The sequence below is a fragment of the Ornithorhynchus anatinus genome, chromosome 8 (genome assembly GCF_004115215.2).
Source record: "Ornithorhynchus anatinus isolate Pmale09 chromosome 8, mOrnAna1.pri.v4, whole genome shotgun sequence".
NCBI classification, from domain to species: domain Eukaryota; kingdom Metazoa; phylum Chordata; class Mammalia; order Monotremata; family Ornithorhynchidae; genus Ornithorhynchus; species Ornithorhynchus anatinus.
Window position 1 is genome coordinate 19,192,297 of NC_041735.1, and position 20,489 is coordinate 19,212,785.

Genomic DNA, 20,489 nt, shown 5'->3' on the forward strand with positions numbered 1-20,489 from the left:
ATTACTGTTACAATCTTCTCTTTAATATATTGAGAAAAAATATGACAGTTTACATTTCAAGACTAGCTAAATCCATCTGACATTAACAAACTTTTGCAGATGTCTTTTTCTAACCAAAATGGAATCCTGTTCCTCCTGAATTACAAAGAGGATTTATTCATCAACCGCCTACATCCTTAGCTACAGAAAAGTTTCAAATGGGGGCAAAACCAATCTGTAGCATTAGTGTCAGTTTTCTAAATTCTTCATTTTCCACCCACTCTGAGAAACTGACTAATTATAGTTGTTCAGAAATGTTTGTTTCTTCTAATTCAAGCCAACGTAATACCTCTGTCTGCATCCCAACCTATTCAGTTTGGCTGAAATCCTAGCTCACACTTAAAGAATATGCTGCTTTCATTCTATCATTTCTTCCTCTTTGCTTGACTCTTCACACCATGTTTTCAGAACTTCTAAGTTGCACACCATGCTCGGGGGGGCCGGGGGCAGGAGGAATCTACATTACACCTTCACACTGCTCTGGACTAAATAGAAATTCCGCTGAATGGTTTGACACCTTTAAGATTAATTTACCTAAGCAATATACCAGTTTCCCATCTCCATACACTTTACACCTGGCAACTTACATCAGAGTTCTTTAATCATCAGGTAAATACAAACAAAACTTTATTTCCATTCATTAAGGTAAAGTTTGCAGTTAGCACTTATGAGATAGATACTATTTTTCTTCAGCATTAAGAACTGGGCATTTTTAGAGTACTCTTTCCAAATCGGTGATTTTATATCACCTGCTTTCATTCAGATATCAGTGTAAACACTATTCATGGGAGAGTTGGACACGGTGAATGGAAAAGGGCCATCTTCGGGGGTCTGCTTAGGAACACTTTAAAATTGCAGTTTTGTTAAAGCACAGCTGAAAAATACATAACTTCTCCAGACTGACTTTGTTTTGGAAAATTAAATTGTCGTTTCCAGGTAATCTCACATTTTACCAGCTGACTTTCTACGTAAATCCTGCTGAAAGACAAAAAATACAGCAGACAGTCAAGCAGGAGAAGAAAAGAAAAAACAACACAACAAGAAAAACTATGATGTTCGCGAAATACAGCAGTCACATTCTTCAGACAGCCAGCCTACTGCCAGGTGTTGTAACGTTAACAGGCAAGCAAGTGGTATACATCTGTCAAGCCCTAACAACTATTCTTTTTCTCCTCATTTACCCCTTACTATATAAATAGGAGACTTATTTTTCTCTGTAATAAAGCAGATAATATTTCAGAGGGTCAGGCAAGGGTAGACTCAAGACCTTCTCTCTTAGAAAGTTTACAGGTGGATCTGGCTTCAGTTCAGGAATACTCCTCTCTTCCTCTTCCCGCCTCTCCTCTTCGATATCCTCGCAGTTGTTGTTATCATCGGATGGGTTGGAAATATGGCTGGCAAAGACCTCTTTGTCCAAGAAGACGATGGTCTCCATGCGACGGCGGCGGACCCGTCTTCGTTTAAATCTAGGAGGGTTCTTCAGCCCGTTGCCGCTTCTGCTCATTGCTTCCTGATGGATGATCTTTTTTATCGTGCCTCGGATTGCAATGCGAGCTAAGTCTTGGAGGCTGCGAACGGCTAAAGGGGCTAGGAACGAGAAGAAATGATTTCATCAAATATTCAAATTCAATTCCCGAGTGGTTCCCAAGTGAAAGATCCAGCAGCATATCCTCGGGGAAAAAGCGTGGGCCTGGGAGTCAGAGGACATGGGTTCGAATCCCAGCTCTGCCACATGTCTGCTGTGTGAACTTGGGCAAGTTACTTGTCCGTGCCTCAGTTACCTCATGCGAAAAATAGGGATCAAGACTGAGAGCTCCATGTGGGACAGGGACTCTGTTCAACCTATATCTACTGCAGCGTTTAGAACTGTACTTGGCAAGCGCTTAACAGATGCCACAATTAGTATTTTATTTTATTCAGACTTGTAAATTAATTCTAAATTCAATGACCTAGTTACAAAAATCACTCCTGAATATGAGCATTTCACCAAACCTAAAAAAAACCCCAATTTTTATTTAACCATATAGTATCATTTATCCTTCATATGGTATTTTTTTTAAATAATAGGCTCGTGAGGGTTGTGCAAGCCAATATTTTCATTATTTTGCAGAGAGCCATAGAGAGGTATATGTGACAACAGGTTAAGTGATAAATCAACAATGGAAATGAATAAAGAACTAATTTGGCCTCCTCGACTCCTCTAATGAGTTGACAAATTACCTTTCAGGAGTCTTTGAAGGAGTGCCAAGCAGAATCAACAAAATGTGTAAACCTACACTGCTGAACAATTTTCTTATGAGAGTGTGGCCTTTTACTACTTCTGTCTTCAAAGAAAAAATACCTTCCAGCTCTAAGCTCCAGGACTGTGTGTGCCAGAACGTTCCTGCAGCTTTAGGCTACTACATATGTACTTTCTTTTTTCTGGTATTTGTTGAGCACTTACTACGCTCCAGGCACTGTACTAAGCACTAGGGTACATACAAGCTAATCAGTTTGGACTCAGTCCCGGTCCCACTTGGGGCTCACAGCATTTTATACATGAAGAAACTGAGGCACAGAGAAGTTAAGTGACCTGCCCAAGATCACCCAGCAGACAAGGTGGGGGAGCCAGATAGAACCCAGGTCCTTCTGACTCCCAGGCCCGTCTTCTATCTACCCATGCTGCTTCTCCTCGGCACTTCTATAAAAATGTTTATTTAACTGTATATCCGATTACTGATTTTGATTACTCTGTGAATACTTTCATGTCTGTCTTCTCTTATAAAGGGAGAAAACATGGCCTAGTGGAAAGAGCATGGGTTTCCGTCGAAGGACCTGGACTCTAATCCTAGCTCTGCCACCTGCCTGCTGGCCTGCTGTGCAAGTCACTCAGCTTCTTCATGACTCAGTTTCCTCATCTGTAAAATGAGGATTCAATACCTCTTCTCTTTCCCCCTGAGACGGAGCGCACCGTGTGGGATAGGGATTGGGACTGACCTGATTATCCTGTATTTACATCAGTGCTTAGCGCGTAGTAAGTGCTTAACAAATACCACAATTATTATTATTATTATTATTGTTATATTAGAGTGAGAGCTCCTTGTGGACAGGGAATATACCACTTTATGGACTTGTACTCCTTAAGTACTAGAGAAACAGCGTGGCTCAGTGGAAAGAGCCCGGGCTTGGGTGTCAGAAGTCATGGGTTTGAATCCCAGTTCTGCCACTTGTCAGCTGTGTGACTGTGGGCAAGTCACTTCACTTCTCTGGGCCTCAGCTCCCTCATCTGCAAAATGGGGATGAAGACTGTGAGTCCCCCGTGGGACAACCTGATTACCCTGTATCTCCCCCAGGACTTAGAACAGTGCTTTGCACATAGTAAGCGCTTAACAAATAACAACATTATTATTAGTAGTAGTACAGTACACTGCACCCCGGGGGTGCTCAATAAATGCTACCTCCACTAGACCCCTTTGGCATTCACATTTTTTAGGATAATATACTGGGAAGCCCAAGGATATGTGTGATCCAACATAATCCTGCTTCAAGGTCCACAGCTGCATTCTTTTGCCCCTGAAGTAGGGAGTGACAAACCCACAGTTGAAAAAATACACAAATAAAACTACAAAGGTCATCGGGCAGTGTGAATGCTGACTCTGGGAGGACTGTATTCTATTTTTAACTTCAGTTCTTTATTCTTCTTGGCTAGGGGGTGTGGGGATTGTTTGGTTTAAGTTGCTACTACATAAAAAGGGAAAGGATTGCTCAGAATTTTAAAAGCCATCTTCAAACAACCGGAATGCACATTAAGCACTACCGAAATAATAATGTTACTTGTTAAGCGCTCACTACGTGTAAAGCACTGAGAGTGACACAATATAAGCAGATCGGACAGTCCCCGTCCCTCCTGGGGCTCGCAGTCTATGGGAGAAGGCGAACCTTGTTTCATCTCCATTTTATAGAGGTAACTGAAGCCCAGAGAAGTTAAGTAACTTCCCCGGGGTCACCCAGGAGGCAAGTGGCAGAGCCGGGATTAGAACCCAGGTCCTCTGACTTTCAGACCTGTACTCTATCTACTACGAGGCAGCACTGCTTCTCAGATGAGCTACGTCTCTGGGGGAGGTGTGACGATGAGACTGGACCGAGAGGTGGGGTCGGGAAGTCTAGCATTTGACTACATCGGAGAGTTCCCATTCTTTCCCTCTAGAAATGAAACGGCTGAGCATAGCTCTAATCTGCCGAATGCCTATCTACAACGGGCCTTCCCAGGGGACCAATCTACAGTTCTTCATCGTGGCTCAATGGAAAGAGCCCGGGCTTGGGAGTCAGAGGTCATGGATTCGAATCCCGGCTCTGCCACTTGTCAGTTGTGTGACTGTGGGCAAGTCACTTCACTTCGCTGGCCCTCAGTTACCTCATCTGTAAAATGGGGATTAACTGCGAGCCTCACGTGGGACAATCTGATGACCCTGTATCTACCCCAGCGCTTAGAACAGTGCTCTGCATATAGTAAGCGCTTAACAAATACCAACATTATTATTATCACTTGCTGTGGGCATGGGCATTTAACTCCTTATTATCCCGCTGCTGCAGCAAGCCACTGCTTCAGCTCTTTGGCGGCGGTCCCACTCCCATCGGCTCTGCCCGGGAAGATATGTGGTACCCAAATGCCCCCCCGATCCCAGTCCTGGCAGCCCTTGGGTGGCCGCTGCCGCTCAACTCGCCATTCCGGTTGCCGCGGCTCTTTGCTTCATGGGACTTGGCCACCCTCGGATCGGACTATTAAACAGCTGTTTGCATAAGAAAAATGTGGGGTGGCAAAGTGTTCTCTGTCAGATACACTCATCTATATGAAAGCATCAGATGTGGGTTTTTTCCTCCACCTTGCAACATAAAATGATCACAAAATTAAAGCAAATATATACTTACGCAGCTGAACTAGCCTTGACTTTCCCGAATCTGAATGATTGGGCTGGATGAGAGGGGCAAAAGAAACGGCCAGAATTTTTTTTGTTTCCCAGGCTGAAGGTCCAATGCGGGTTATCTTGGTCAACTGTTCCAAAATTAAGATGAAAATTTTGAAAAGATCACATGAACAACACAGTCTCTACAAGTCCTAAAGGATGAAAAACTTATCATTTGACTTAAGACAATAATGAACTAACTGAAAATTTATATGAATTAGAGGACACCAAAGTGTTTATTTCTAAAAACTATTTATTAAGACCTTCTCTCAAGATCCCAGGGTTGTTAATACTAATAGGAAGTAACTATTTTTTCACTTCCAAGTGTTTTCGGACCAAACGGGTCACTCCTAATTTTGATCACCAGGACTTACGAGCCACTCTGAGCTAATAAATTCTAAGTTTGCAAATCCATTCAAGTAACATAACTCTCAGATGGTGAAAGACTTTTCCTCTTTAATGCCCAGGCTTTCAATTTCATTGCTTTGACTAACTTTCCTGGCTGTAGAAGCAAGATTAGGATTATTTGATCGTTTAGGGTACAGCAAATGAATGGGTTGGTTAGATGAAAGCATAAGATTGAGTCATTTTTGTGTTTTTCTCAGAGTTCGTCACTACCACTGTGCATGGATCTACAGTGTAGTACACTGCTTAGACCGATTTAAATATACGATATGCAGTCTAAACCACAGTGTTTTCACTGCCTTTTCGGAATAAGCTAAGTATTTACTACCTTTAAATTCCACTTTTATTACTGAAGTTGATTAAGTCGTCTTTTCTTAGACAATGTTTCCAAAGGTTAGATTTTCCCTGGATAATACAACTTAACCCCCCTACTTCATATTACTTTGGAGATTTCATATTCTTTGGAGACTCGCTTTTCATTCAGAAATCAAGAATCAATTAGTTTCATTTCTTCTAAAACCCTTTTGGGAAAACATGCAGATAACACAAAACCAAATGACTCCTTACTTCAATGTCCATATTCTTTTTCCACATGCTGGAAAACATTAATTTTTTCCACTTTCTTAGTGACCAGCTTGTTTCCTGCAAGAACAACTCAATTTTTCTATAGCAAAAGAACATTTCCTGTTTCAGGTCCATGTTCCAAATTAAAAAAAAAAAAACAAAAACAGATACCGAAAACTCTGTCTCCCCCAAATTAGGAAAGCAGTAAAGAACTTGGGAATTGTCACAGGACAAGATAAGCCCCGAAATGAACTAACCTTTTCTTCTAGAGGCATAACAAGAATTCCCCCAACTTTAAGCAAACTCTTCATGTAGTCTTCATGCTCCTTTTGGACTCCAGCACCACAATATACACGATCATACTGAGTACAGTCTGGAGAGATCTCCAAGCAATTGCCAGTAACGAATGAGGGCTCACAGAATTCAAACCTGAGAATAAAGAATATTTCCCAGAATATAGCTTACATTAAAACAAGTTTAAACAATACTAAATCTATTTTGATATAAGCTCAAGTGTGTTCATCTTATCTGTAAAGTCAAAACTTGATAAAATTACAGGACAGCCCAGATAGTCCTGATCGTACCGTAATCCAGATGGCAACTTCAATAAGAGATCATGTAGCTATTTTACACCAATATTAAGAGATGTCAAAGTGAAGAGAAGATGCTCACTCCAATATTAACTTAGCATGAAGGCATCGACTCCACAATAAAGCATATATTTAGAAGTCTAATGAGTAATCCACGGTACATCAGAAGTATCGATAAGCAAATTCAAAACAAACTTCAAATAGATCTGAAGTTTTCTCTATTTCTCCAATCTTATTTTGAACACAACTGCTTTTTTTTTTTTTTTTTAAGTGGGTCGGGAAGAGAATACCTTTGATCCTAAAAAAGCAGGAAAGTAGAATCTTAGGGATGGCTTTGTCACCCAGAAAGGACTGTCTGAATTGCATTCTCCAAGAAACAACAGCAAAGACTTTGGAATAGGAAGTACAAATTTGTACCCAGCAACATATTCTCTTTAATGTACTACCCTCGGGGAATATCAGTGCTGCACTAAACTGTCTGGGAATGCAAGCAGCTCGAGGCCCGAATCACTAGAGAATAGTGGATATTGAACATTAATCATGTAACCCTCTGGCTAACCCCACCCGTTTCACAATGGAGAATATTCTCAGCTCAGGACTGATTCTGCAGTTGTGTGCAATGAGATCAATGAAGCAACTCCTCCCTTATGGCAATCAGTTCATTAAATTCCAAATAATTGACTTGAACCCCGTGAATGCTCTTTACTCTTACTTGTCAAAGCTGTCACTTGTTCTGATGAAAAAGTCCAGTTTCTGCTTTGCATACTCTATGACATCTGAATGAAGCTCCACCCCATGGTTTACACCAAAAGGCCCTAAAAGAAATTTTTTTTTTTTAAAAAAAAGATACAAGTTCTTACTTTCTTTATAACTGTACTATCTTCTTAGGTCATTTTAATTTTAAAACATTTCAGTCATTACCAGACATATGAATATAGCACTGTCGTGCTACAGCATGTAGTAATCAGTCGATTGTATTTATTGAGCTGGTCATCCACGATGTTGTTCAGACTGTGGCTCTAAATTCTTCAAACTCAGAGAGGAGTGTGCTTGCTCAGCTCAGCAAATCAGTCACATGATTTACTCCACTGTATTAATAATAATAATAATTGCAGTATTTGTTAAGCACTTACTATGTGCCAGGCACAGTACTAATTGCTAGGGTGGATACAAGCAAATCGGGTTGGACACAGTCCCTGTCCCAGGTGGGGCTCACTGTCTCAATCCCCATTTTACAGATGGGGTAACTGAGGTACAGAAGTGATGCCACTTGCCCAAGGACATACAACAGACACGTGTGGATCCAGGATTAGAACCTAAGACCTTCTGACTCCCACACCCATGCTCTATCCACTACTCTAGGCTGCTTCTTTCCCATTACTCACCTAACCCCTGACCTTTCGACAGGTGTGGGTATTTCCCCTCTAGATTGTAAACTCTTTGTGGGCAGGGAATGTGTCTACCAATGGGACTAATATACTGTACTCTCCCAAGAGCTTAGCACAGTGTCCTGCACACAGTAAGTGCTCACTAGATGTGACTTATTGACTCTGCCGTTGTCGCAATCCTGAACCTTGAGTCACTCAAAAGAAAACGTCCAGTTTCTGCAGTAGTTTGCTTGCATGTGTGTTTGAGGTGTACAGAACCAAGTGAACTTCTAAAATACCAAGCACCCTGAATTCCAGTTTAAACAATTCACATATTTGCATTCACTAGGATCATGTGCTCAGTGAGTTTTGTAATATTCTCATGACCTCAGGAGAGATCAGCAGATTGCTACATCTGCTTTATATTCAATCATTTAGACACGGGGAAAACCTTGCCCTAGTGACTCTTCCCGTCATTTTTAACACTTTACCAATTGGTTTTACGAGCCAATAATTCGGAGATGCTGGAAAACGAGGAGTACTGAATTTTGACAACAAATATATGTGACTATAACTGCAAAATGGAAGGGATTCAACCTCAGGACATTTGCTTCAGGCTAAGAAATAAAAACCCATGCTAATAAGTGATGGTAAAAAATCCTTTATCCATTCAAAATTCAAGAAAAGCGTTCTACAGATACTGAAGGCTCCAACTAACAAATCAAATATATTTATTGAGCTCTTACTGAGCACAGAACACTATACTAAGTGCTTGAGAGAGTAAAATATAACTAAAACAGAACTGGCAGATGCGTTCCTGCCCACAAAGAGGATACAGTCTAGAGGGGGAGATGGAATTTAGTATAAATAAATTATGGAAATGTGCATCCGTATTGTAGGGCTGAGGGAGACCTGAATAAAGGATACAGACCTAAATGCGAGGGTAATGCAGAAGGGAGTGGGAGAAGAGGAAATGAAGGTTTAGGCAGGGAAGACCTCTTGGAGATGTGCTTTTCATAAGGCTTTGAAGGTGGGGAGAATGATCGTATGTCGGATGCTTCTGAAGAGGGAGGGAACATCGGGCCAGAGGCTCGATGTGGATGGGAGGTCAGTGGTGAGATGGACGAGCCTGAGCTACAGTGAGTAGACTGGCATTATAGGGGAGTGCAGGCTGGATGGTAGTAAGAAATCAGAGAGGAGGCAAGGTGACTGAGTGCTTTGCAGCCAATGGTAAGGAATTTCTGCTTGCAGGTGGATGGGCAACGACTGGACATTCTTGCGGAGTGGGGAAACGTGAACTGAATGGTTTTGTAGAAAACTGACCTGGGGAACGGAGCGAAGTACGGACTGAAGGGGGAAGAGTCTGGAGTCAGGGAGGTCAGCAATTAAATACTGAGGCTTTTATAATTCCTAAACCTTTAGAAGTTATTTCAAACTGCTGTCACCAAATAGAGAGCACACTCTTCCTCTAAGCATTACTCCACTGCTCAATTGAGAATACTGGGTGAGAATCATCACTGGTCTGACCCAGTCATGACCTTGTTTATGTGCTTATGTTCCTCTTTGTAGGTTCCACTGATGAGATTAGAACAAAACCTTTGGTGTTTAGAGGAGCCACCGTTTAATATGAATAATGAGTACACTTTCTTGATATTAGCCCAAAACTAGAAGAAGAATTTACTCACACTTACAGAGTTAAAGTTTTTTTGAACTATTATACCCTTTAAGGGTCTAAAGCTGTATATAATCTTTGGTACTCCAGAGTGCCGGATGAAAAGCCGATTTGATACACAGGTGTTAAAGGGCTTAACATAGTTACTCGTATGGCAAGCAGTTAAATGATTTGTTTTACAAAGTATCCTTTCCCAATCATTTTCTGTGCAAAACACTGTATACAGATTGTATAGAACTCCCTTTTACCGCTTGAACGAATAAAATAAGCACGACCACTAAAATTACTTCAATTTTAAAAAAGCACGTATAGAAAGGTGTGCTATCATGGCTTAATAGGGCAATACCTCCGAGGATCTGAAATTCTTTCCAGACCATAATCCCCAGTCTCTACTCAGGGAGACGCAAATGCAAGGGTGAGTGATTTGACCCGAGTGGATGGAACAAATTCATTAAGCCAGCCAAGTCAGAAATAACCTTCTACCCCAGTGATGCAAACTACTGGAAGCAGAACCACGAGTGCGGATTTCTGACACAAAGGCTCCTGGACAAAGTATGGCTACAGCCTTCAGTGATAACTCCACTGCACTGACAGCATTCTCTTACAAAAAAAAAACACAAAAAAAATGACTACTTTCTCAACGAAGAATGCAGAGAGAGTATTTACCTAAAATAAGTCCAACCATAGAACTGAGGTAACCAGTGCCACTGCCCAGGTTCAGAAACGATAGTCCGGGTTGTAGATCTAAGGCTTCCATCACTTCTGAGTAAATGCACGGTGCAGAAAGGTGAATATTACCATGCTTCCAAGCGAGGTCTTTGTAGGCGTTATCTTTGAACTCTTCAAGATAGTAGTCTGCCCGATCGATAGCTCGGAACGCCTGTTCTACCAGCTCTGTCCGGATGTACTGAGCTTCTTTCAAGTTATCGATCAGTTCATCATTGTCTTCCCCGGCACTCACGGCACCTCCCATCTTTCAATGATAATGCTGAGCAATATCTACAGTTTCAAGTGGAGGAAAAGGAATACAGGCAAAGGTCAGAAGACGTTCAATAACACCGGCCACTCCGAACACGAGCATACTCACTGTCAAGGGGGCAGATTAAAGGCCTATCAAACCTTGGAACAGAAACTGTTTAGCAAGAGATTGCTAAAATGGCAAGATTGGCCAAACACTGAAAGACATCTCTGCAGATGATTGGACAACTGGACTGGGAGGATTTCTCACCTTCTGAAAACTGCAGAGTGGAATCCTATTAGGATTAATATCTGCCAGTCCAAAACTTCCCACTCGGGAATAGATTCCGCAAAACTGCTTCGAATAGAAGAGCGTACAAAACAACTTAAACCCCCATCACAGTGTGAAACGTGAAAAACACTGAGGAAAAAATGTGTTGTCCCTCCAGCTTACTAAAAGGCATAAAGAGGCTCTCAAATTCCTTCCATCTACCAATGGGAATTCAGCTGAGACCAACCTTTAGCGCAATATATTCCCAACACTTCTCCGTAATTTATCCATCTCACCAGGACCCTTCTAAAATATTCCTGAAAATAAGTTAGCTTTAGAAAGTTTGTTCACACTATGGAGGCTTTTCAAAACAAAAACTCTCCCAACAGCACTACTCTCTACAAAAGACCCTACCACGTGATTCGTAATATCAACAGAGTATGAGAGAGTAACAAAACCACGCTTATAATTTTAGTTTATACAAATCTCAGCTTGAAAAATGTACTTGTTACTGAAGTTTTTTTCTGTATTTTTGTACTTCCTCCATCTCCAAAAGTACAAAAGTAAAACAGAAAGAGACTTACAGTGGAAAAAAAAAAAAAAAGAAAAAGCTAGCAGTTTAAAGCGATTTCCGTTCCTGTAAATAATGAGGTGGCCACAATTTAACTATTTCGCAACTTCTGTAGAAACACTTCAATTAAAATGATTGAAGTGACGTCTTGATAAGCACAAATTACCTTGGGCCATTTAGAGTAAACTTCAATCAATTTCCATCTAATTCACAATTGAGGCTCTTTAAATTATCCATGTTTCGAAAACCAGCCTCGAAAGGCTGGAACAATTTTCAAAAACCCTCACTACATTTTCCTTTTTCAAAATATTTCCTTTCCTCCATTAGATCAAGACAACTGCCTCCTACCCTATTACTCTACCCTGAAATGTGTAAAATGGAAATGTAGACGGTGTTTGAACTTTAAGCTTTATTTTCCTTCCAAGGGCTTATCAATTGTTTGGGGAAGCAGTGTGGTCTAGTGGATAAAGCAGAGTCCTGGGAGCCAGAGGCCCTGGGTTCTAATCCCAGCTCTGCCACTTGCCTGCTCTGCGACCTTGGGCCAGTCACTTGACTTCTCTGTGCCTCAGTTTCCTCAACTTTAATTGGAGATTCAAGACTTCTTTCCCCTCCTGACTGTGAGCACCACACTGGACAGGGACCGTGTCCCACCTGATTGACCCATATCTACCCCACCGTTTAGAAAAGTGCTTGACATATAATAAGCGCTTAACAAAGGTCATTAAAAAAACTCTCTTGCATTTTGCCCCCCCAAAGCAGTTTCTTGTTGAACCTTCAGCAATTTATTTTGGTGTTTTGATCAGAGAAGAACTACAGATCAGGGCTTCCAAGATCAGAAGTAATCTTCATCTGAGCAAAATACCACAATGAAAGTCAATTTGAGCAGGGCCTGAGAGAGATTAAGTCACAATGAGATCATCTATCTTGTCCAGGACTCAACAAATGATGGTGTTGTTCAAACAAAATTACCACTGTCATATGAGCTCTGCCTTAGTCTTCCTTATCTGTTTCACATGGTCTTCATTACTTCAATCCCCCTGGAGGTGTCAATCCGGATTTTTTTTTTCCCTACTCATCACAGACAGGGCATTTTTCAAATCCCACCTTGGTCTCATCTCCTCCTCCTCACTCCTCCCTACGCATATTTGATGCACTTCTTGCCTATACTTAGCCACAGCTCGAGAGACTGGCTCCTTCTCACACTGGTAAGATTCATTCCACGGAGCATTTTCTGCTGAGTTTTACCCGATGCTTAATGATTCCAAAATCACCAAGGACTATATCGGAAAGTGAGAAGCAGCAGGGCTGAACTGGAAATCACACAAGACACGATCAAGAGACATGGGTTCTAATTCCAACTCTGCTATTTGCCTTCTCTGTAACCTTGGGCAAATCATTCAACTTTCTTGTTTTTCAGTTTCCCCATCTGAAAATGGGGATTAAATATCTGTTCTCCCTCTTGCTTAGACTGTGATCCCCATGTACGACACGGACTGACTGATCTGATATCTATGTCAGTGCTTTGCACATGGTAAGAACTTAAAAATCATTATTGTCATTATTACTACTGTTGTTAATTTCTCATCAAAAGACCCCTTCCAATCCCAATTCAAATCCAAAACCTGCTTTTTGTAGTCATAATTACTCAGGACGATCGGAAAGTTTTACTTCCCAAAACTGGAGATTAAAGTTTTCCAAAACTATATTATCCTCATGTCAACCTTCACCAAGCCCCTCGGAAAGGAATGAAACACTGAAAGATTCGGTGCCATTTAATATTACGACTTGCTAAATCTCTAGAGGATTATTGCAATATAGCTTAGCATGCCATACATATCTTCACTTAGGGCTCACCTCCCTAACCTCTCTACATGATTAAAGCCAAAGACATTAAATAATTTTACTGTGATCTTCGGCCGCTTCCTATTCATTCTTCCGTACTCAACCGGTAAGATACTTCGGGAAAAGAAGGGGAGAAAACAAGAGGCAGAGAACAAAATACCGTAGTCACCACTACTGGCTCTGTTTGAGGTTTATTTCTGAGATCATTCCAACTTGGGAGAGTACAAACTCCAAATAGTATATTCATCCCCTGTTCATAAAGACTACAAAACACCTGAGGCGTTAACACCAATTAGTCATTACATTTTTCCCTCCCGAAAGTGTTCAGATTTTATCTTTAGATATCACTGTACTCAATAAATATCATGGATTGATCGATAGAGGGAGGTGGGTGTCTTCACCCCAATTATCGGTAGCCCAGGTGATTTTTCAGAGCTCTACAATCACTTAAAATGACAGGACTAGCCACTTTAAATAATACTACTGAACAGAGGTCTTTTAGTCCTGAAAAGAAGACACTGAAGAGAAATGCACCATCTTTGTTATTTAAAACACATTCAAAGAAGAGTACTTTGCCTTCCCCTTAGGATTAAATCTACCGCAAACGTTTTCAATCTGATCGGGAGGCATTTTAGGGATAGGAGAAGTAAAGATGTGAATGTGGGAAAGGGGGTGTGATAAAGCAATGTCAGAAATTACTTCTGCAGGCACCGTGTGCCCCTTTCAGACATAGAATAAACAGCATTCCACTTTTTGAAACGTCTCATTGTAGTTAAGAAGGCCCCGATGGAATATCTGTCATTTTTCACACCATCCACCAAACCCAAGTCCTAAACTGCCGGGACCGAAAGAGTCGCATTGCATGTTTTTTCCGAGAGCTGCCCTGGTTGAAGGGGACTTGTAATTTCGGACAACACTCCTGCGGAAACTCCGCTTGTGTCCACTGGCCACCACCCCATTCTAGATTGCTACCTCTTCCTAGACGGCTTTGTGGAGCCAGCAATCGAAAGGTAAATAGCTCACGCATCAACCGATGATGCATTTGGGGATTTCACCGAACGAAAGAGTGCGGGCAAAGAGATGCTACCAGCAATAAGCGTAGCTTCTTAAAACGAATAGATTACAAGCTCTTGAAAACAGGAACACGGAGCGGGGGTGTAAGGCCCTTCTCAGGAAAACTATACTACACTCACTTCTCGACTTAGCTACAACCGGGCGGCCAACTTGGCAATCGGGACATGGGACTAGAGGGCAGAGGGTGATCTTGGGTTGAAACCAGGTGGGCAGAGATCAGGCTACCCCAAGCCAAGCCGCAGGCAACGCGGTGCAGATCAAGTAACGGCCCACGGGGCTGGGGAACTGAGTTGCACCGGACAGGTGTGCTGGAGGAACACGAGCATCCGGCGTGACGTAAAGAAGGGATGAGCTTGCACAGGAGCACGGCCTGAAGCCACGTCGGGGGAAAATACACTAGCACGGCTCGCCCCGAGTATCCCAAGGATACGCAAAGGCCACCTCGCACGCAGCACCTTCGTGGAGGTCTGACAATGTGCAGTACAACAAGAAGACCGTGAGCCCGTCAAAGGGCAGGGACCGTCTCTATCTGTTGCCGACTTGTTCACTCCAAGCGCTTAGTACAGTGCTCTGCACATAGTAAGCGCTCAATAAATACTATTGAATGAAAGTAACTTCATAAAGGGAAACGCTACGAGAATGGCACTAAGGCAACCTCAAGGGACCACCGTTTTTGGGCTACTTAAAGTCAGAGAAAAGCTCCGATGGAAAGAGCAGGAGGCGGGAGGCGGGGGACCGGGGTTCTAACCCCAGGTCCACCAGGTGCCTGCTCCGTAAACTTGACTTCCCTGTTTCCTCAGTTTCCCCATCCATAAAATGGGGATTACATACCTGTTCTCCCTCCCCCTTAGGCTGCGAGGCCCCGGGGACAGGGACTGGGTCTGACCTGACTGTTCTGGATCCACCCCAGAGTATAGTACAGCGTGGCGTAGCGGACAGAGCACGGGCCTGAAAGTCACCAGGTCACGGATCCTAATCCCGGCTCCGGCACTCGCTACGTGACCGTGGGCGAGTCACTTCACTTCTCTGGGCCTCGGTTACCACGTCTGCAAAATGGGGATCGAGACTGTGAGCCCTAAGTGGGTCAGAGACCGCGTCCACCCGAATTTGTCTGTATCCACCCCAGGGCTTAGTACAGTGCCTGGCACACAGTAAGCGCTTAACAAATGCCATAATTACCCAGCGCTTAGAACAGTGCGTGACACACAGTGAGCGCTTAACAGACACCATAATTACCCAGAACTTAGAACAGTGCCTGGCACATAGTGAGCGCTTACCAAATACCATAATTACCCAGCACTTAGAACAGTGCCCAGCACAGAGTAAGCGCTTAACAAATACCATAATTACCCAGCGCTTAGACCAGTGCCTGGCCCACAGGAAGTGCGTAACAAATACCATAATTATGCAGAGCCTAGAAGAGTTCTTGGCACATAGTAAGCTTTAAACAAATACCCTAATTGTCCAGCACTTAGAACAGTCCTTGGCACCTAGAAAATACCATAATTACCCAGCGCTTAGAACAGTGTCAGACACACAGTAAGCGCTTGACAACTATCATAATTACCCAGCGCTTAAAACAGTGCCAGGCACAGAGTAAGTGCTAGACGAATACCATGACTGCATAGCGCTTAGGACAGTGTCAGGCACACAGTAAGCGCTTGACAACTACCATAATTACCCAGCGCTTAGAACAGCGCCAGGCACACAGTAAGCGCTGAAGAAATACCATAATTACTATCGCTTAGAACGGTGCCAGGCACACAATAAGCGCTTGACGAATACCATAACTGCACAGCGCTTAGGACAGTGCCAGGCGCAGAGTAAGCGCTTGACAACTGCCATAATTACCCAGCGCTTAGAACAGCACCAGGCACGGAGTAAGCGCTTGACAAATACCATAAGTGCACAGCGCTTAGGACAGTGCCAGGCACAGAGTAAGCGCTTGACGAATACCGTGACTGCCCGGCGCTTAGGACAGTGTCAGGAACACGGTAAGCGCTTGATAACTGCCATAATTACCCAGCGCTTAGGACAGAGCCAGGCACAGAGTAAGCGTTTGACGAATACCATGATTGCACAGCGCTTAGGACAGGGCCAGGCACAGAGTAAGCGTTTGACGAATACCATGATTGCACAGCGCTTAGGACAGGGCCAGGCACAGAGTAAGCGTTTGACCGATACCATAAGTGCACAGCGCTTAGGACAGCGCCAGGCACAGAGTAAGTGTTTGACGAATACCATGATTGCCCGGTGCTTAGGACAGCGTCAGGAACACAGTAAGCGCTTGACAACTGCCATAATTACCCAGCGCTTAGGACAGAGCCAGGCACAGAGTAAGCGCTTGATGAATACCATGATTGCACAGCGCTTAGGACAGCGCCAGGCACAGAGAAAGCGCTTGACGAATACCATAAGTGCACAGCGTTTAGGACAGTGCCAGGCACAGAGTAAGCGCTTGACGAATACCATGATTGCACAGCGCTCAGGACAGCGCCAGGCACAGAGTAAGTGCTTGACGAATACCGTGACTGCACAGCGCTTAGAACAGCGCCAGGCATAGAGTAAGCGCTTGATGCATACCATAAGCGCACAGCGCTTAGGACAGCACCAGGCACAGAGTAAGCGCTTGACGAATACCGTGATTGCCCGGCGCTTAGGACAGTGTCAAGAATACGGTAAGCGCTTGACAACTGCCATAATTACCCAGCGCTTAGGACAGCGCCAGGCACAGAGTAAGCGCTTGACGAATACCATGATTGCACAGCGCTTAGGACAGCGCCAGGCACAGAGTAAGCGCTTGACGAATACCATGATTGCACAGCGCTCAGGACAGCGCCAGGCACAGAGTAAGCGCTTGACGAATACCATAAGTGCACAGCGCTCAGGACAGTGCCAGGCACAGAGTAAGCACTTGACGAATACCATGAGTGCACAGCGCTTAGGACAGTGCCAGGCACAGAGTAAGCGCTTGACGAATACCATGATTGCACAGCGCTTAGGACAGCGCCAGGCACAGAGTAAGCGCTTGATGAATACCATAAGTGCACAGCGCTCAGGGCAGTGCCAGGCACAGAGTAAGCGCTTGACGAATGCCATAACTGCACAGCGCTCAGGACAGTGCCAGGCACAGAGTAAGCGCTTGATAACTGCCATAATTACCCAGCGCTTAGAACAGCATCAGGCACAGGGTAAGTGCTTGACCAATACCATAATTGCACAGCGCTTGGGACAGCGCCAGGCACACAAGAAGCGCTTGACAAACACCATAATTACGCAGCGCTTAGCGCAGCGCCGGGCACAGAGGAAGCGCTTGATCGATACCATAGTTACCCAGCGCTTAGCGCAGCGCGGAGTAAGCGCTTGATCGATACCGTAATTACCGAGCGCTTAGCGCAGCAGGGAGTAAGCGCTTGATCAATACCGTAATTACCCAGCGCTTAGCGCAGCGCGGAGTAAGCGCTTGACCGATACCGTAATTACCAGGGCTTAGCGCAGCGCGGGCACAGGGTAAGCGCTTGATCGATACCGTAATTACCAGCGCTTAGCGCAGCACGGGCACAGGGTAAGCGCTTGATCGATACCGTAATTACCCAGCGCTTAGCGCAGCTGGAGTTAGCGTTTGACAAATACCGTAATTACCAGCGCTTAGCGCAGCACGGGCACAGGGTAAGCGCTTGATCAATACCGTAATTACCCAGCGCTTAGCGCAGCTGGAGTAAGCGCTTGACAAATACCGTAATTACCGGCGCTGAGAGCAGCGCCGGGCACAAGGGAAAGCGCTTGACAAACACCATAATTACGCAGCGCTTAGCGCAGCGCGGGCACAGAGTAAACGCTTGATCGATACCGTGATTACCCAGCGCTTAGCGCAGCTTGGAGTAAGCGCTTGATCAATACCGTAATTACCAGCGCTTAGAGCAGCGCGGGACAGGGTAAGCGCTTGATCAAAACCGTAATTACCCAGCGCTTAGCGCTGCGCGGAGTATGCGCTTGACCAATACCGTAATTACCGGCGCTTAGCGCAGCGCCGGGCACAGAGGAAGCGCTTGACAAACACCATAATTACGCAGCGCTTAGCGCAGCACCGGGGACAGAGGCAGCGCTTGACCAATACCGTAATTACCCAGAGCTTAGCGCAGCACGGGCACAGAGGAAGCGCTTGACCAATACCGTAATTACCCAGCGCCCAGGACGGCGCCCGGCAGCGAGTAAAGGGCTTGGCGATTACCGTAATTACCAGCGCCGGGCACCGAGCAAGGGCTTGACGAGTATCACAATTCCGCCGCCATCAGAACAGCGTTTGGCACAGAGTGGGCGCTTAGGAAATCCCGTTATGGGCCTTGGGCCGCTGGAGGAGCTTAAGGGGGCGGAGGGCTGGCAAATGGGGGGGAGGGGCGGACGAGTTGTATGGGGCCTCAGTTTCCCCCCCCTTCTGCCCCCCCCACCGGGTCCGGCTCTACCTCCGGGGCGGGAGGTCCGTGCCGGGCGGCGGTGACGGTGTCGGTGTCCTGCGGGTGGTCGGGGCTCGGCGGGGCCCTGCGCGGCCAGTCCTTCCCGCCGCCGCCCCCCGCCCGGCCCCTCAACCGCCGCTCCCGCCCCCGCCCCGCCCGCCCTCAGCGCGCATGCGCCGCACCGACGGGGCCCCCTCCCACCGCCCAGCGAAGAAGGGAAGGCGCGCGCATGCGGAGTAGGGGGATGCACGAAGGGGGAGACAGCGCCGCGCTCTCCCGCGGCGGGAGGCGGAGGAACAGCCGGAGCCGTTACCGGAGCACGCTACTCCTCCCCCCGCCCTTAAAGGGACAGATCCCCCCCCCTTCCTTAAAGGAGCAGCCTTCCTCCTCCCAAAGAAGCAGATTTTGCCCCCTTCCTTAAAGGAGCAGACCCCCCCCCCCTTAAAGGGGCAGATCCCCCCCTTAAAAAAGATTTCCCCCCTCCCTTCCTTAAAGGAGCAGCCTTCCCCCTCCCAAAGGAGCAGATTTTGCCCCCTTCCTTAAAGGAGCAGACCCCCCCTCCTTAAAGGAGCAGATTCCCCCCCCCAAACGAGCAGACTCCCCCCCTTCTTAAAGGAGCAGATTTCCCCCCCTTAAAGGAGCAGATTCCCCCCTCCCTTCTTAAAGGAGCAGATTCCCCCCTTAAAGGAGCAGATTTTCCCCCTTCCTTAAAGGAGCAGATCCCCCCTTAAAAAAAGATTTCCCCCTCTTCCTTAAAGGAGCAGACCCCCCCCAGGAGCAGATTCCCTTCCCTTCCTTAAAGGAGCAGACCCCCCCCCAAAGGATCAGATTTCCCCCCCCTTCCTTAAAGGAGCAGACTCCCCCCCTTAAAGGAGCAGATTTCCCCCCCCCCAGTAGACTCCCCCCTTCTTAAAGCAGACCCCCCCTTAAAAAAAGATTTCCCCCCCTTCCTTAAAGGAGCAGATTCCCTTCCCTTCCTTAAAGGAGCAGACCCCCCCCTAAAGGAGCAGATTTCCCCCCCTCTTCCTAAAAGGAGCAGATTCCCCCCCCCTTCCTTAAAGGAGCAGACTCCCCCTCTTCTTAAAGGGGCAGATTTTCCCCCCCTTCCTTAAAGGGGAGGCAGTCGGCGGACAAGTATTCTCAGATGACAAGCCTGCAGCCAGCCCGCCGGCGCCCTCACCTTTTTGTCTTTCCGTTTAATTCTTTCCCATAATACTAATAATGAAATAATAGTAATAATGACGGCATTCGTGCGTTCAGTCATTCAGCCGTACTTCTTGAGCGCTTACAGTGTGCAGAGCGCTGTTAGTAGTGGTGGCCTTTCTTAATCCCTTACTATGTGCCAAGCACTGTTCAAAGCGCTGGGGGTGGGGGGGTGCAAGGGGATGAGGTTGTCCCACGTGGGGCTCACCGTCTTCACCCCCATTTTCCAGAGGAGGTCACTGAGGCCCAGAGAAGTGAAGTGACTCGCCCACAGTCACACAGCTGGCAAGTGGCGGAGCCGGGATTCGAACCCAGGACCTCGGACTCCCGAGCCCGGGCTCTTTTCCCCTGAGCCACCCTGTTCATTCCTTCAGCCGTATTTCTTGAGCGCTTCCTGTGGGCAGAGCGCTGTTCGAAGCGCTTGGAAGTGATGCATTCGTTCATTCGTATTTAGAGAAGCAGCGTGGCTCAGGGGAAAGAGCCCGGGCTTGGGAGTCAGAGGTCATGAGTTCAAATCCCGGCTCTGCCACTTGCCAG

General features: G+C 45.6%; 1 protein-coding gene across 3 annotated transcripts; it reads right to left on the minus strand.

Moving 5' to 3' along the window:
• Window positions 1-619: 619 nt before the first annotated feature.
• PCMTD2 (protein-L-isoaspartate (D-aspartate) O-methyltransferase domain containing 2) lies at window positions 620-18,877 on the minus strand. 3 transcript variants are annotated; one of them, XM_029070679.2, is made up of 7 exons: window positions 18,759-18,877; window positions 10,247-10,579; window positions 7,254-7,356; window positions 6,209-6,380; window positions 4,948-5,071; window positions 1,307-1,626; window positions 620-1,014 (listed from the first exon to the last, which is right to left on the minus strand). In XM_029070679.2, the coding sequence occupies exons 2-7, from the start codon at window positions 10,551-10,553 to the stop codon at window positions 982-984; spliced, it is 1,059 nt and encodes a 352-aa protein (XP_028926512.1). In that variant the 5' UTR covers window positions 10,554-10,579; window positions 18,759-18,877; the 3' UTR covers window positions 620-981. The 3 variants fall into 3 exon arrangements, with proteins under 3 accessions (XP_028926512.1, XP_028926511.1, XP_028926510.1); XM_029070678.2 differs by having other exon boundaries at window positions 620-1,017; XM_029070677.2 differs by having other exon boundaries at window positions 621-1,626.
• Window positions 18,878-20,489: the final 1,612 nt, after the last annotated feature.

What these genes read in the sequence shown, in the direction of transcription:
- PCMTD2 (XM_029070677.2), bottom strand. Translation starts at nt 10,553, where the DNA reads ATGGGAGGTGCCGTGAGTGCCGGGGAAGACAATGATGAACTGATCGAT. An exon ending in TATGGTTGGACTTATTTTAG is followed by an intron (nt 7,357 to 10,246) that starts GTAAATACTCTC and finishes AATTTCTTTTAG; the next exon opens with GGCCTTTTGGTGTAAACCAT. An exon ending in ACAAGTGACAGCTTTGACAA is followed by an intron (nt 6,381 to 7,253) that starts GTAAGAGTAAAG and finishes CTTTATTCTCAG; the next exon opens with GTTTGAATTCTGTGAGCCCT.